Source organism: Chiloscyllium punctatum, chromosome 25 (assembly GCF_047496795.1).
Source record: "Chiloscyllium punctatum isolate Juve2018m chromosome 25, sChiPun1.3, whole genome shotgun sequence".
Lineage (NCBI taxonomy): Eukaryota > Metazoa > Chordata > Chondrichthyes > Orectolobiformes > Hemiscylliidae > Chiloscyllium > Chiloscyllium punctatum.
The window spans coordinates 34,645,418-34,662,737 of record NC_092763.1 but is presented as its reverse complement, the minus strand read 5'-3'; the positions used below and the strand labels follow the sequence as shown (position 1 = coordinate 34,662,737).

The 17,320-nt window shown below is 39.8% G+C and overlaps 2 protein-coding genes across 6 annotated transcripts in view; one reads left to right on the top strand and one right to left on the bottom strand.

The window, feature by feature from the left end:
- Nucleotides 1-10,403, bottom strand: part of sybl1 (synaptobrevin-like 1) — a 29,863-nt gene extending 19,460 nt beyond the window's left edge. For 3 of the 5 annotated variants that reach the window (XM_072594999.1, XM_072594998.1, XM_072594997.1), the window contains exons 1-4: nucleotides 8,561-8,716; nucleotides 5,760-5,817; nucleotides 5,237-5,374; nucleotides 3,677-3,767 (exon numbers count right to left, since the gene is read on the bottom strand). In XM_072594999.1, the coding sequence (XP_072451100.1) occupies nucleotides 3,677-3,767; nucleotides 5,237-5,374; nucleotides 5,760-5,817; nucleotides 8,561-8,706 (433 nt within the window). In that variant the 5' untranslated portion in view covers nucleotides 8,707-8,716. Of the gene's footprint in view, nucleotides 1-3,676; nucleotides 3,768-5,236; nucleotides 5,375-5,759; nucleotides 5,818-8,560; nucleotides 8,717-10,086; nucleotides 10,228-10,287 lie in introns of those variants that run through there. The other 2 variants (XM_072594995.1, XM_072594996.1) reach the window with 2 other exon arrangements.
- Nucleotides 10,404-10,518: 115 nt separating this feature from the next.
- Nucleotides 10,519-17,320, top strand: part of polr1d (RNA polymerase I and III subunit D) — a 30,298-nt gene continuing 23,496 nt past the window's right edge. The window contains exon 1 of the mRNA XM_072595001.1: nucleotides 10,519-10,660. Coding sequence (XP_072451102.1) covers nucleotides 10,619-10,660 — 42 coding nt within the window. The 5' untranslated portion in view covers nucleotides 10,519-10,618. The remainder of the gene's footprint in view (nucleotides 10,661-17,320) is intronic.

Sequence of the window (17,320 nt, the reverse complement as noted above, 5' to 3'; positions counted from 1 at the left end):
TAGAACAAGTCAACATGGATTTAGTAAGGGGAGGTCATGCCTGACAAACTTGTTGAAATTCTTTGAAGAGGTGACAAGTAGGTTAGACCAGGGAAACCCAGTGGATGTGGTCTACCTAGACTTCCAAAAGGCCTTTGATAAGGTGCCACATGGAAGGCTGCTGAGCAAGGTGAGGGCCCATGGTGTTCAAGGTGAGCTACTGGTATGGATTGAGGATTGGCTGTCTGACAGAAGGCAGAGAATTGGGATAAAAGGGTTCTTTTTTGGAATGGCAGCCGGTGACAAGCGGTGTCCCGCAGGGTTCAGTGTTGGGGCCGCAGCTGTTCACGTTATATATTAATGATCTGGATGAATGGACTGGGGGCATTCTAGCGAGGTTTGCCAATGATATGAAGTTAGGTGGACAGGCAGGTAGTACTGAGGAAGTGGGGAGGCTGCAGAAGGATCTAGACAGTTTGGGACAGTGCTCCAGGAAATGGCTGATGGAACTCAATGTGAGCAAATGCGAGATCTTGCACTTTGGAAAAAAGAATACAAGCACGGACTACTTTTAAATGGTGCTATTGAGACTTTATAAAGCTCTAGTTCGGCCTCATTTGGAGTACTGTGTCCAGTTTTGGTCCCCACACCTCAGGAAGGACATACTAGCACTGGAGCATGTCCAGCGGAGATTCACATGGATGATCCCTGGAATGGTAGGTCTAACATATGAGGAACGGCCGAGGATCCTGGGATTGTATTCATTGGAGTTTAGAAGATTAAGGGGAGATCTAATAGAAACTTACAGGATAATATATGGCTTGGAAAGGGTGGACGCTAGGAAATTGTTTCCGTTAGGCGAGGAGACTAGGACCCGTGAATACACCTTTAGAATTAGAGGGGGTAAAGTCTAATTACCCAAGAAAAGAAAGATTATCCGGGGAGAGATTAGACAGCCATGGCTGACAAAAGAAATCAGGAAAATGTATTAAAGAAAAAGTTAGATCCTATAAAGGAGACATTTCTTCAGCCAGAGAGTGGTGGGCCTGTGGAATTCGTTGCCGCAGAGTGCAGTGGAGGCCGGGACACTAAATGTCTTCAAGGCAGAGATTGATAATTCATTGTGACATCAAGAATTTAAGGGCTACAGGGAGAATGCGAGTAAGTGGAGTTGAAATGCCCATCAGCCATGACTGAATGGTGGAGTGGACTTGATGGGCTGAATGGCCTTACTGCCACTCCTAGGTCTTATGGTTTTATGGTAACTACAGGTAAAAATCAGATAAACCCACTGGACTATACCTGGTGTTGTGTAATTTTAACTTTGTCCACACCACTCCAACAATGGCACCTCCACATCACTTAGGTTAGACAGTGGAAGTGGATGAAACTTTGAGATTCAAGTCATTGGCCTTGGGGATGGAGGAGGGGTTGTATTTGAAACACCCACCTGTTTAAAAAGAATGAATACCAGTGGGAACTGATATAAAGATCACAAGCCCTGAAAGTACCTATCCCTGAATACAGGAGGGAAGAGAGAGTGTTGAGAGAGATGCTGGCAAGTTCAAATATGAAAATGGAATGTTGTTTAGCTCTATGGAGTTGGACAACATAGGAAGGGTGGAGGAGGAAGTAATGATGGTCCAGATTATTAAGGGCTGTGGAAATGCAGGAGGGAAAATACGTAAAGGGAAACTTTGATGCTCTGGAAAACAAGACAGAAATTGGCATGTAGAGATTGGACGAGAATTTGGGAGAAACAATAGTTAGTTGATGACAACACGAGAGCCTTAGTGATAGAAGCATTGTTAGAGACAACATACGAATTGGACTGCACAGACACGGAAGAGGTTTGTGAAATCTCTGTACATCTTAGTTTCAAAACTGAATATTATTCAGAAATTAAATTAAAACAAAAAAGTTTAGTGGAGAAATTAGATTGGAGAAAGGACAACAAAATAGAAGGGAAATTGCAAAGTGATGGAAGAATTATAGTTAGGAAAGGAAGACTAGGCAGAGGAACAAAATATAGATAGCAAAGACTGCTCTGTATTGGACAAAGAAGCAGAAAGTGAAGTAGCAGAAACACATTTATTGTCTCTTGCTAAAAATGAGCTGTATATAGTTCAGAATGATCCTGAAATGGTAGGACAGAGGCCTAATACTTAAAGCTGGAGACAACTCTAGCTATGAATAATCGTGCATGAAGTTGAGGATTATTACACAAATAGAAATTGAGATAATCTGGTGATGAGGGAAAGGCATAGCAGAGACAACAGTTATGAGTAGCAAAGCATTGAGTTGATAATCAAATTATAAAAGATTGATCTAACGTTCTCCAAACTGTCTAACTTTTATTTTCCCTCAAAATCGTCCCATTTATGACAGATCTCAACCATTTAACCATCTCAATCTCTTGATAAGGCTGCCTCATGAGGGGATGGAAAAGGGCATTCACTTGAGGCAGATTGGGGTTTGGGGATAGCAAGGGAAGAGTGCAGGGAAGGACACTAGATAAAAGTCAGGGAGGTGGTAAAAACAATGACTGCAGATGCTGGAAACCAGATTCTGGATTAGTGGTGCTGGAAGAGCACAGCAGTTCAGGCAGCATCCAAGGAGCTTCGAAATCGATGTTTCGGGCAAAAGCCCTTCCTCAGGAATAAAGGCAGTGAGCACGCTTCAGGATCACTGCCTTTATTTCTGATGAAGGGCTTTTGCCTGAAATGTCGATTTCGAAGCTCCTTGGATGCTGCCTGAACTGCTGTGCTCTTCCAGCACTAATCCAAAAGTCAGAGGAGGCAGACTTTAATTGAGAACAAAGATCGTAAGTCAGACAGGTTTGCAGCACAGAAAACAAGACAAAGATATGAGCAAGTTTTACAGTAGTTCCTCTTTCATAGTTACTCAAGTTTCCCTGAACTAATCCCATTATGATCATCCACGGAAGTCATGAGCCATGTGAGAGTACCACACAAAAGGATAATAGACTGAAGGTCAGGATCCTTTAAAGGGTATTTTAGAATGGCTCACAATTATTCACACAATAGTGACAACTTGCGTCACAGATGTTAAACTCAAATATACAATATTTTGCACAAATCACTTATTCCTGCAATCCTAAAACATCCATGGCAGCCTACTGCCCAGTTTAGGACAACACAAAAAGAATAAAAGTACAGAATTAAACTTAAAGCAAAACATTGCAGATGTTTTAGATCTGAAAAAACAAAAAATGTTTCCAGCAATGTCAGGATGCATCTGGAGGGTTAAAATGTCAAGTTTAACAGATGAAATGTCATTGGATTTTGATCAGTTTCTTTCTACAGAGGTATTGCCTGACCTGCTAAGTGCTCCTGTGGTTTGTATTTTATTTAACTAAATCCAAAACACATTGGTGTGAATAGGAAAAGATTTGTAATGCCTTTGATTTAACAGATTCACAATGCTGGAATCATACAATAGTACAAAAACATGAGAAACTGATATATTCAAACAAATTTACTTGACTAATATTGTACTATAGATCAATATTTTTCAGGAGATAAACTCACCATACCACAAATTATATAGCTCCCTCGGGGAGGTGGTACTAGTGTATATCAATATGCAGTTATCACAAATCTTAGCAGCTAGGTTAAAACCAGTAAGGCCGACAGAACTGTGAACTAGATTTTTATATTGCCATTTTTATACATACCAATATTTCTGACCATGATTCCTTTCAACTCATCAACCTGCGCTTGAGTCTCCAAAACACGATCAGATTTCTTGTTTTCTGACAAATGTTTCTGAAATCATGTGAAAAGTTCAATATTCTCTATTTAGAAGAAAGGTCAGATACACATGACATCCATGCAGATCTTCGTTCAAACTACTTAGAAATCCACTTGCATGAAAAGCAATACTGAAATGACTGCCAGCCTAGAATTTCCTCTTCTCACTCGTTCCCTATGCTCAAGAAAGTTTCTTATTCTTACAATTTGGGATTATGATGTATGAATTTATACAAAATGCTGGATTCCAAAAAAGGTGATCAGCAATATCAAGTGGTAACAACATTTAAAAAAAAGGATCTTTCAAACCTATATTCAGTCATTTTACTAGAATTAATGATTTTGTTGAGGTAATAGTGAACAAACTAAGATCAATTAGGAAATTCACAACTTCAGAGTTATAGTGTCTTCAACGGAGACCATTTGCTGGAACAAACAAATCTGAAAGAGAGACCACAAGAGTCAATAATCTGTTATTGTGCAGGTCTATGAGAAACTAAAAATTGGACAGCATGCATTTGAAATCAAGCACTTTTGCCCAAACAGTTAATGCCAACCTCCTCCTTTCAATGCTTCCTTGTTTACATCCTACTTCACAAAAGGAATCTTCCCTAATTTGACACCCTTTTAAGATAAACACACAAGACTCTTTTACAAAAATACCTGATAAAGAAATGCCATGTAAAGCAATGACAAGGTATTGCATTTTAAGTAAAAGGCAACACATGCAGGACAAACTAATTCTCTCTACACTTTCTCCTGAATACACACACATGTGCAGTTATACTATGCTAGTTGGTCTCCAGGCACACCAACACACCTTAAGTCCAAACAATGAGTCTAGTAACAATATTTAGTTGTGTGGAACACCTGCCAATCATGACCTTCTAATCTATAGAGTGCCCTGTACGTAGGGTGTTAGTGGTATCAATGAATAGCTCAAGAACTTTGGAACCTTGATCATTATTTCCCTTTTCAGCTGCCTTAGCTGGAATCAGCTAAACTTAGGCAAAATGAAACTTGGAACCTTCTGGTTAATATAGCCAAGTGCTGTACTTAATGTTGACTTTAAAACACCATTCTTAGACAAGATGATATCAAACTTCAATTCAGAGATTTAACTACTAGCTTATTCTGTTGAGGGGGAGGTAAGGAGATAAAGACTTATAGAATGTTTTATATTTGCAGTTTAGTACAAAAATGTTACTTATTAAAACTTGTGGAATAGTGAGAGAGAGATACTGACTGAACTGAAATAAAGCAAAAAATTTCCATTTGTCAGGAGTGAGACAAAGTTGCACAGGACTGGATGCAAAAAAAGGTTAAAAACACACCAAACCAAATGAACAGCTTCTCTACTTTGAGTTCTTTGGGCATTAGTTAAAACAAAATTATCTAGCCTTTCAATCACAGTTGTTTCTCACCTGAAACAACCATCTCCTTAGTTGCTAATGCATCATTTACAGTTAAGAGATTGCACTCACCATTTGTGCAGCTAACACACTGGAGAATTCGCTGTTCATTGCATAAGGCAAGGCTGTTTGTGCCCTTGATCCATATGTAGTTTGAAATCTTTTCTTTATTTCATTTAGAAAAGTAAATGCTCTTGATCGCTCAAAATCCTGAAGTGTTAAATGGAATAACGGTCATCTCAAATCACAGAACTTCATTTAAGTTTCAAAGGACCAACATATGCAAATTGGTAAAAATAATAGTCAACAAGTTCCTTCCTTGGGGTGCAACTGAAGGTCAGCCCATTCTCTTTACATTACTATTACAAATCAGTCAGCAGACTTGAAATATCTAGAGACTGAAATCTAGGTGATCTGGATTAGAGTGCATTCTTACGTCACATAAGGAAAGTTGTCAAAGCAGTTTAAAAAGTCTGTTCATTAAAAAGCATAAATTCACTGTGCAAAAAGCACATAACTGGCTCTGTAAATCTCCAAACCATATTTAACTGCATATTAATCTCCCAAAGGTTACTTGTTTAGATTTCATACTTACATCATCTGTGATACACAAGTATATTATCCTCTCTTGGCAAATATAATGGAATAAGTAACTGAAAAAGTGAAGAGAAATTGGTTAATATGCAAAAGCTGGATAAGTTGAATAGTTTGTTATTATCAGCATGTTTTGTCACTAGTCACTTGCAGTGGACATGGGAAATTAAAATATTTTTCTGCGACTCTTTGGCTACTTACGAATATTAGTTAACATGAGTAAAACAGCAATTATTTTTAAACTCACTTAAAATATGGGGGTCATTGGTTGGTTCGTTCAACACTAATTACTCTTCAGATGACGTTGAGCTGTTTTCCTGAATGTCTGCAGCCCATATGGTGTAGGTACACCCATTGTTGGGAAGGGAGCTGCAGGATTTTGACCCACCGTCAGAAAGAATGGCAAAATAGTTACAACCCCAGATGACATGACCTCGAGCAGAATCTGCAGTCAGTGGTGTCCCCATGCATCTGCTGTCTTTGTCTGTCAAGTTGGTAGAAGTCACGAAGGAGCCTTGGTGAGTTGTTGCAGTGTAAACTATAGATAGCACATATTGCTGCCACTATGCATCAGTGGTGGAAGGAATGAAAAATGAACGTGTTAGATAGAATGCCAAACAAGTGGGCTGCTTTGTACTTGGTGTCAAGATTCAAGTATTGGAGTTGCACTTGTCCAGGCAATTGGAGTGCATTTCTTCACATTCCTGATTTGTCCCTTGTAGATGATGGATACAATTTGGAAAGTAGATGAATTACTTGTTCCTAGAATTTTACCTGCTCTTGTTGCCAGAGTATTTAGATGGCTCATCCAGTTCAGCTTTTGTTAAATGGTAGCCCCAAGGATATTGATAGTAGGGAATTCAACAATGACATAAGTTTCTATCAGTACATGAAATATCATTCATAAAACTCAGCAGTATTTGCAAAGTATGTCAGCAAATCAAATAAGTTGAAAAATTTAGGTGGGAAAGAGAACATGCACAAAAGATAGGTTTAAAGATGTTGAAAGTAGAAAGGTCAATACACAACAATATATTGACAATATGAATTCCTGATGGAGGAGTCGTCAGGAAACAAACACCACCTCAGATTCAAATAGGGTAAATACACTTGGACATGTGACCGAAAAATATACAAATACCTTGACAGAGGGAGAAATTTTCAATAGGTGCACCAGTTGAGCCACTGGAGGTGGTGGAGTATTTAATTAGCTTGTCAAATTTAATGCAGAAGACTGCAAATACTGAATTGCAGTAAATGAAGTGTATACTAAGTGGAATAGTTAACGAGGATACTATTTGAAATGTTGATCAGGTGATGCATGGTAGAAGCGGAGTGAGAATAAAGCAGATAATGCATTAAACATGAAGGCTGTGACCTTAATTACATACCAGATAAAGGTTGAGGAGTATGGTACAAGTAGTTATATAACACTACAGGTACAAAATGCAAAGTTCTCAGAAAAACATCAATCAACATTAACATAAGCAGTCTTGCTCAAATCTATGCAGGTTCGATTTACTGAATCCAAACACTGTTACAGATTAGCACTATTATAACTATTGATTTTTAATCTCATCTTCAAGATTAGAAAACCCAAGATGTTTTAAGGCAAAGTTTATAAAGCTTAAATGTGGTTTAGCAATGCAGTGCCATGCATTGTCTCTAGTCTTGATTTGGCCCTTCAAGTCTGCTCCACTATTTAGAATGATCATGCCTGATCTTTTACATTTCTGCCATATGCCCACCTTCTCTCATACCTCTTGATAACTTTGTATTTTTCGAAAATAAAAAAGGTAAAATTCAGCTCTGAAAGTATGGATAGCATTTGGTAAGAGAGATGTCCAAGGTGAAACTAATTTGGGTTAATGACATAAATGCAGTTAAATTCAGCAACATGGCAGCCATAGATAAGCTGAAATTGGAAGATGGAAAAAATGTAATTAGCACTACAATGACAATTTTCTAACTTTTAGAAAAACTGATGCAAGTGTTAAAACAAGTTTACTTTCCATCAGAAATAACCTGATTAGTTGATTCTGAAATAAAAAAAGTGGTCAGCCATTCAGCACAAAGCTGCCCCACCATTCTAGGTCATTGATCAAGTGACATTTTTGGTTCTTCAACCCACACAATGATTGAGCTTCCATAATCCTCTAGAGAGGATTCGAAAGACATGTCTTTCCAGTGAAGTTTTTTTTGTTTATCAGTTTTAAAATGGCCTGCTCTTTAACCAGTGATTTGGTGCCTGGGTTAAGGTCACAACCAGGGAAGCGCCTATTTATATTGTCACACAGCATGAATTTTGTAAGTTGCAATAAGATCACTTCTTGCATTTCCAAACTTTACAGAATACAGACCCAGTTTCCTCAGTCTCTCATGACAATCCTGCCATCTCATTAATCTAGTGATCTTTCTGAAATGGGTAAGTGTTCAAATAGCACACTGTTTTTGTCTTTGTGGTATTAAGTCATTCTATTAACTCTATTACTTTCCAAATAGTATGAAGACAAAAACAAGCTCAATCTCAAACCATAAGATGAGGGGAAAAAAATTAGTTTGGGTCACACTGGTGTTAAATTACAGGAAGGATTTCCTCGTGAACATTTTGTTCTACAGAATGTCCAACACATACAAGTAGGAATGATTCACTACCAGAATAACCTTGCCACATATGCATGACATTGCTAAAGGAAATGAAGCTTCTGCTTTTATTTTAATTCAAACAAAATATGCTGGAAACAGCTCAGTGTGAAAGCAGCATTGCAATACAATTCTCAGATCCAAGAATTTGGTGCTTACTTTCCATGGGAATAAGTCAGTTTATTATTTTCTGATGGTATTTTTGATAGTATCTGTTCAGTCACTTCCAAAAAATTCCCTCCACACCAGGCATTCTTTGCAAGGATGGTAGTGCCTCTTGCAACTACTGCAAACAAGATAGCCATGGCTCCTCTGCTATAAGATAAAAACAAATATACATCACAATTTACAAATCACTATTTCAACAGAATAAATACTCCCACTATCAACAATTTTTTTTATATACTCAAAGTACAGAGGTCATAATGAACTACACAGTTTGGGAAAAGCAGGATCGAGTGTCAGAATTTAAGGATCAAGACAGCCAGACAAGAAAGTTTTAAAATCACTTCACTTTGCCCTTCATTGGTAGAACAAGTGCTTTGCTTCAAATCAATTTTAACGTTGTTTATTTCAATCCTATTTCTAGGCCATTCACCTTACTTCAGAATCATGTAGTACAGAAAAGGCCCTTTGGCCTATGAAGTTTTTACAGCTAGAAAGATACTACACTAGTCCACTTTCCTACACTAGGCCCACAGCCTTTAATATTATGGCACTTCAAGGCGATCATCCAAGTATTTTTTCCCCCCCAAAGTTAAGGCTTCCCACAACTGCCCTTCCAATTAGTGTATTCAAGATGGGAGAAAAAAATCTTTTCCTCAAACCCCCCCCCAATCCTCCTGCTTTTCACCTTAAAGATTCTGCCTCCTTGTTGACCCTGACACTAAAGGGGAACAATCCATTCTCCTCCATTTTACACATTTCAACCTTCTCTGCTCTAAAAAAGAAAAAAAAGAGACTAGAGTTTTTCTAACCCCTCTTCATTGAGAAGAACTCCATCCTTGTGGATCATTATTGAACACCTAGTAGTGCAATTGCATCCTTCCAGAACATGTTGACCAGCTGTGGCCTAACCAAAGTTAGGTACAGCACCAACCACCCTGCTTTTAGAACCTATGCCACGACCAAAAAAAGTGAAGGAACATGTATGCATTGTTAACTACCCTAGTAATCTACCTTGTCACCTTCAGGACAAATACCCCAAAGTTTCTCAAAAGAAAACCTGATGAGATTGCACCAAAATCTGAACATATAACCCGAGAGCAAGATAACCATCTAACGCAGTATTACAGATCCTGGTTACGCTGTCAAACCACAGACTGCAACGTTCCATACATAAAATTATACATTCAGGATAAAGAAAGAGGTAAACCGTCATTATACAAACAGGGACAACTACACAATTTTCTCTCGACTTTTCCCAACAATGTCATTACGTTGATGTAACACATTTCCACTAAAACTATATTATACAAAAGTCAGTGGAATAATCACATTTTTATACCACACACTTATCTAAACGCTCTTTGCAAAACGTCGCAAATTTCAAGAATCTCAAACAGATCCTGCAACTGACTTCCAGTTGCCTTCACCGACGACCATGCACATTTCGCAGCGTTAGATAGCCGAGAGCAGGGTCTTAACAACAAATGGAAGAAACGATGCGATCCGGAACAACCCACAGTTGAAGTTCTCCACCTGCAACTCGTCAAAACACCAGCAACACCTGAGCCTTTTCCCCAAATAAACATTCCTCAAACTGGAAGTTCCACACCACAATGTTACACGTCTTCACCGTTAAAAACAAACAATATCAGCACATCCCATGCTAACTTGACTAAAGTCCAAACGACAATATCAATTAACCAAAACCTATCCCATACCCTTCCCTCAGCAGCAGCCGCCTCCTCCTCCTCCTCTCCAGGGCCTAATTATCCTCAAGCTTCTCCCTTTCCACACACACACTTCCGGTCAGGTGAGCCCTTTTCACGGTGCACGCGCAGGTCGGCGCAACAGCCCCGACTTCACACACACAACGCACGCGCAGTGAGCCAGGCTTGATTTGTGGGAAATGTCGTTCACACCGTGAGAATCTTGGGCAGTCATCGGCGCGTGTGGCTTCAGGAGACTACAATTCCCGGCATCCATGGAGAGTGACGTACAATCCTGGCGTCGACTTCAAGGGGCCTCGACCCGCAGCGCGACAGCGTGAGCATGGCAACAACTGAAGGGACGCAGAGACCTGTGTTGGAAGTGGTGAGTATGTTCACTCGGACAGTATAACACTTGACGAATCTTGTTGACTTTTTTTTGTTTGGCGGTGGTAACAGAGAAAGTTGATAAATTTATAAATGCAAGTGATCTGAATTTTCGAAAGGTTTTCAGAAGGTGTTTGGAAAGAACGACAAGGCCAGAGAGTATAGAGTTTGGAACCAGAATTGATTATCAGCTAGTTTCAAAATTATTACCTTACATCACAGAAGAAGCACCAAAATATTTATGACTCAAATATGAAGTTCTATGAATTTCTGTCAACAAGAATAATTGGTGAGTAGAAAACACCAATAAAATCCAGTGCTATGCAGACCTCTCCAACGTGCTCAGCTATTTCCATGCTACCTTAGACCATCTATGGTTCCGAAACAAACAATTCTTGAAGACAGTAGTACATTCCTCAAAGATGATATAGTCACCCAAAAGTTTTGGAAAGAGAATTACCAGTGTTGGACAAGCCCCCAGCAGTTTGATGAATTAATTTTGGGTATATGCCAACGCTTGCTGAGAGACAAAAGACTATCCAAAAGATGAAGTACAACAAGGTGTACAGTTAGACAATGTTTCTGCAGATATCAATAAAGCTAGTAGGCATGAACACTTAGAGTCATAAAGTCATGAGATGTACAGCACATAAACAGACCCTTCGATCCAACTTGTCCATGCCAACCAGACATCCTAAATTATTCTAGTCTCATTTGCCAACACTTGGTTCATATCCTTCTAAACCCTTCCTATTCATGTACCCATCCAGATGCCTTTCCTCAAGCCTTAAGACTTTATAGAAAGGGTGGCACGGTGGCTCAGTGGTGAGCACTGCTGCCTCACAGCACCAGGGTCCCAGATTCAATTCCAGCCTCTGGTAACTGTTTGTGTGGAGTTTGCACATTCTCCCAGTGTCTGCGTGGGTTTCCTCCGGGTGCTGTGGTTAGGTGTTCAACAAAATTTTCAAACTGGTATCACATGAACAATCTGCAATTAAACTGGTGTCTTCCACTTGGTGAGTCATTCAATACCAGACTGTGAGGATTGAAATGCAAATATTTGTCCTTTGCTGCCACAGTCTAACAGACCCTTCGGTTTCCCAAACTAAATTACATGTGACCTCTAGTACGAGGCATGTCCAAGGTCGCCGTTCATAGCCTCAGGCTTGCTCCTGACATGTGCAGGTCAGGTGCATTGGGCATGCTAAATTGCCCATATTGTTGGGTGCATTAGTCAGAGAGAAATGGGTTTGGGTGGGTTACTCTTCAGAGGGTCGGTGTGGACTGGTTGGGCCGAAGGGCCTGTTTCTGCACTGTAGGGAATCTAAACTGATCTAGTCTAAAAATCAACGAAGAAGATGTACTTCCTCCCAACTTCCATAATACTATTATTGTTTTCCTGTTTTAAGAAGGGTGCTAAATCAGTGCCATCACTGGGGTATTATCAGGGTCAGTGGTCTTAGTGGTATTCAGTGCTGTCACCTGTTTCTTGATATCATTGTAGAGTGAACCGAATTGGCTGAATACCAGTATCTGTGATGCTGGTGTGTAAGGTGATTGACTCAGTACTTCTGGCTTAGAGGGTTTCAAATGTTTACCTCCTTTTCTTTGGCATGGATTTGCTGGGCTCCCTTACATTGAGGAAAGAGCTGCTTAGGGAGCCTAAAGCTTCAGTTGTTCAGTTGTCCACTACTGTTGATGACTGGATGATACAAGACTGCATAGCTTAGGTTTGATTCCATTGGTTGTAGGATAATTTAGCCTCTCTATATCATTTGTTGCTTCTGCCATTTGATACGCAGTAGTCCTGTACTCTAGCTTCAATATACTTTGAGGTATATCTGCTGTAGCTCCTGCTATATACTCTTGCACTGTTCATTGAATCAACCTGTCAGCTTGATGGTAATTGTACAGTGGACTTATGCAAAACAATGAAGTTACAGATTGTAGCTGAATATAATTTAGTTCCTGATGGCCCATCATGCCTTGTGGATATGTAGGTTTGAGTTGCTAGATCTATTCTAATTCTGACCCATTTAGCGCAATGGTAGTGCCATGCAATAGGATGGAGGTTATTCACAATGTGAAGATAGGACTGTACCTCAAGGGCAGTCCAACCGATAAGGTAATTGACAGATTCATTTGCAACAGGTAGATTGGTGTGGACCTTCTCAGCTGAGCAATCTGGACTCCCTTTACTCTACTAACAATCAAATGACCCATGGTTGCTATCAAGAGCATTTCAATATAGGTTACATGAAATGAAGATCCAGTCCCAAGAAATGATAATCTTATAAATTTCATCATTATAATGTAATTGGTCACAGAGAATTCTCTTGGCATTTGATCATTTTGGTCAGCATGGACCAGTTTGGGCCAAAGGGCCTATCTCTGTGCTGTAGAACTCTATGATTCTGTCTGGCCATCACTATTTTGGTAGGATGGGGTACAATTCTTCAAATCTAAACTAAACAGCAGTTTAGATAGAAGTGAGCAGAGATGAAGATTTGAATTTTGAAACAAACTCTACTCCCAAGCTGTTGACCCTGCTCATCTTTGTAGCTACTGTCTAAAACATTAGAAGACCGTGTTGTTGAATATGACCCCAAATTAGCTGATCACATATTCACTTCAACACAAAGACTGCCTCTGTCTGATTCTGGAGCACTGCCCAACTCAGCCCCCGTCTCAGCTCATCTGCTGCTGAGATCTTCACTTGTTGTTACCTCTGGACTTGACTATTTAAATACACTTCTGGCTGACCGCCTATCTTCTCCCCTACATAAACAAGTACATGTAACTTTATATCTTTACTGGAATCTAGTCTTGTTTTCACATTGTCTCAATGCTTTCTGATCTACATTGACTCAAATCTTGCAGTTTCTCAAATTTTAAGTTCTCTTCTTTATTTTCAAATCACTATCATCTTACTATTCCCTATCTCATTGTAACCTTTCTAGTGAGCTCTCTTAACTCTGCAAAACCTGTCCTCTAACTGTCATTGGCCATCTCTGGACCCTAAAATCCAGAATTCCTTCTTTTCTTAACCTTATCTGCCTCTCTCTCCTCTTTTTTTCAGAAGCTCCTCCAGACCTATTAATTTGATCAAGAATTTGGTCATTTCCTTATGTGGCTTGGTCTCAAATTTTGTTTGCTAAGGCTCCTATGAAATTTCTTGTTACATTAAAATGCAAGTTATTTTCTTATTTAACATTTTCAAGCATTGGCTTGGATCTCTAATCATTTCAAAGCTGTCTGATGTTTACTTCTCTTCAGGTTGTGTATGACTTTAAAACAGAGCAGGTATATGTGTATTATGGTCGTTGTCAATTGTATGACAGAAATTAAGCAAAGTAGGGAGAGGCTGAACAGACTGGGGCTGTTTTCCCTGGAGCGTCGGAGGCTGAGGCGTAACCTTATAGAGGTTTACAAAATTATGAGGGGCTTGAATAGGATAAATAGACAAAGTCTTTTCCCTGGGGTTGGGGAGTCCAGAACGAGAGGGCATAGGTTTAGGGTGAGAGGGGAAAGATATAAAAGAGACCTAAGGGGCAATTTTTTCACACAGAGGGTGGTACGTGTATGGAATGAGCTGCCAGAGGATGTGGTGGAGGCTGGTACATTTGCAACATTTAAGAGGTATTTGGATGGGTATCTGAATAGGAAGGGTTTGGAGGGATATGGGCCGGGTGCTGGCAGGAGGGACTAGATTGGGTTGGGATATCTGGTCGGCATGGATGGGTTGGACCGAAGGGTCTGTTTCCGTGCTGTACATCTCTATGACTCTAGAGGAGAGTATTCAAAGGTGGGTGCCATTGTTATGCCCAGAGGCAAATAAGTTGATATTGTAATGATTTTAAAATCAGGAATGTAGCAATATTCATTTTGTGCCAACTTTTATCGTTCAGTGGCTGCACTCCTGATATATCTAAAGTTATACACTTCTCTAAAAGTAATGTATGATAGCCTGGTAAGACATGAATTTTATATTTAAACAGGTTACTTATTGGGTGTGCACACATGTGCAGCCTCTGTTGTAAATTAATGGGAGAATTTTAAAGTAAACTGTAGGGAGCTAGCTATGCTTAATTCTGAGATATGGAAGTCCACGTGGCCAAGGAAGTAATTGATGTAACAGACTTATAGATTTTGCAACTTCTAAAAATAAATTCATTAACAGGATGTGGGTATCACCGGCTAGGCCAGCATTTAGGTCAGGACAGCAGTTTGCTTGCCTAAAGAGCATTAATAATCCAGATTTTTTTATTCTTTTTATGACAATCCTAGTTTCATAGTCATCATTTGATTCTTAATTTCAGATTTTTATTGAATTTAAACTCTTCCTCTTGCCATGGCAGGTTCAAACCCAGATCATGACATGCATCTTTAGTGTAACAGTCTCAATAATACCATAGGGCCATCATCTGTCCTGGTCCTGTCAAGCTATGTTGGTACATATGATAGGGTAAAACAAAACTGAAAGATTGAACTGGAGATCTGAAACCAAAACTAAGTGCTGGACAAACTTGGCAGGTCCAGCAGCATCTGTGGAGAGAAAAACTGAGTCAATTTCCTGAGCCCAGTGATCCTACTGAGTTTCTCCAGTACTTTATTTTTCTTTCATACAATAGGGTAGTTTCTCTATTATAGAGTCATAGAGATGTACAGAAAGGGAACAGACCCTTCAGTCCAACTTGTCCTTGCCAACCAGATATCCTAAATTAACCTAGTCCCTTTTGCCAGCATTTGGCTCATATTCTTCTCAACTCTTCCTATTCATGTACCATCCAAATGTCTTGTAAATGTTGTAATTATACCAGCCTTCACCACTTTCTCTGGCAGCTTATTCCATATACACACCACTCTCTGCATGAAAAAGTTGCCTCTTAGGTCCATTTTTAAATCTTTCCCCTCTCACCTTAAGCCTATGCCCTCTGGTTTTGGACTCCCCTATATTGGTAAAAAGACCTTGGCTATTCAGCATATCCATGCCCCTCATGATTTTATAAACCACTATAAGGTCAACCCTCAGCCTCTGATGCTCCAGGGAAAAATGCCCCAGTCTATTTAGCCTTTTCCCATAGCTCAAACCCTCCACACCTGGTAACATCCTTCTGAAATGTTTCAAGTTTCGCAATATCTTTCCTATAGCAGGGAGACTAGAAATTAGTACAGACACAAAGTGACATCCCAACCCCTATACTCAATGCACTAACCAATAAAGGCAGGTATATCAAATACCTTCTTCACTACAATGTCTACCTGTGACTCCACCATCAAGGAACTGTGAACCTGCACCCCAATGTCTCTTTGTTCGGCAACACTCCCCAAAATCTTATCATGAAGTGTATTAGTCCTGCCCTAATTTGCCCTACCAAAAACCCAGCACCTCGCACATATCAAAATTAAACTCCATCTGCCTCTCTTCAGCCCATTGGTCCACCTGATCAAGGTCCCATTGTACAATGGGACTTTACTGTCCGCTATACCAATTTTGGTGTCATCTGCAAACTTACTAATCATACCTCCTGCATTTACATCCAAATTATTTATGTACATGATGAAAAGCGATGGACCCAGTACCATTCCCTGTGGCACACTGTTGGTCACAGACCTCCAGCCAAAAAGCAACCCTGCACCACCACTCTGTTATAATATTAAGTTGCTGATTTTCGGATAGTCTTTTTATTTATACACTAGATTTGCTTTTACTAATGTACTGATTAGATTCCCTACATTGTAGAAACAGACCATTCGGCCCAACAAGTCCACGCCGACCCTCCAAAGAGTGACCCACCCAGACCCATTTCCCTAATGCACCTAATTAGGGAAACTAATGCAACTAATACTATAGGCAATTTAGAATGGCCACTTCACCTGACCTGCACATCTTTGGACTGTGGGAGGAAACCGGAGCACCCGGAGGAAACTCACACATGGGGAGAATGTGCAAACTCCATACAGTCGCCCAAGGATGGTATTGAACCTGGGTCCCTGGCACTGTGTGGGAGCAGTGCTAACTACTGAGCCAGCATGCACCCCCATGTTTATACTATGTTTGTCTCTCTTCAATCTGGAAGGTCCAGTGCTCAAGAAATATCAGTGACGGAATGAATTTGCTGAATGCAAAACTGAATTCAGTGGCATAAGTTGTGATATCACTAATGCTGGCCTTCCGTCAGATGCACTGTTTACAATTTCAAAGAAGGAAGTGAGAAAGCAGCAGGTTAGTGCTGGAAAATAATTTCAAAATTGTTTACATCAATAACTAGGTCATGTTTGGTTTCCTTTTTTTTTAAATACTCCCATTATAACTTCTTGCAACAACACTCCAAGATATCATTTCATGATCTGTTTCTAAACAAGCCTGACAGTGGGTGAAAGCGTCAGCAACATGAAAGTGATAATATTTTGGCTTTTGCTTGAGGACACTGTGCAAATCACATTATAGTCCCATTTTAACTTTATTTTTCAATTTGTCACTGTACGAATAAAACAAAATCGCACAACTGTTGCCATGCTTGTGTCTCTGAAATGGTATAACAGAATGCATCATGGAGTGATTGGAAAAAAAACTGTGGGTACCATCTGGAGAGGAAAATGACTGTAGGACCTGTTTTGATAAAGTCCTTTGGCTTGTTGTATGCTAACAGAGATG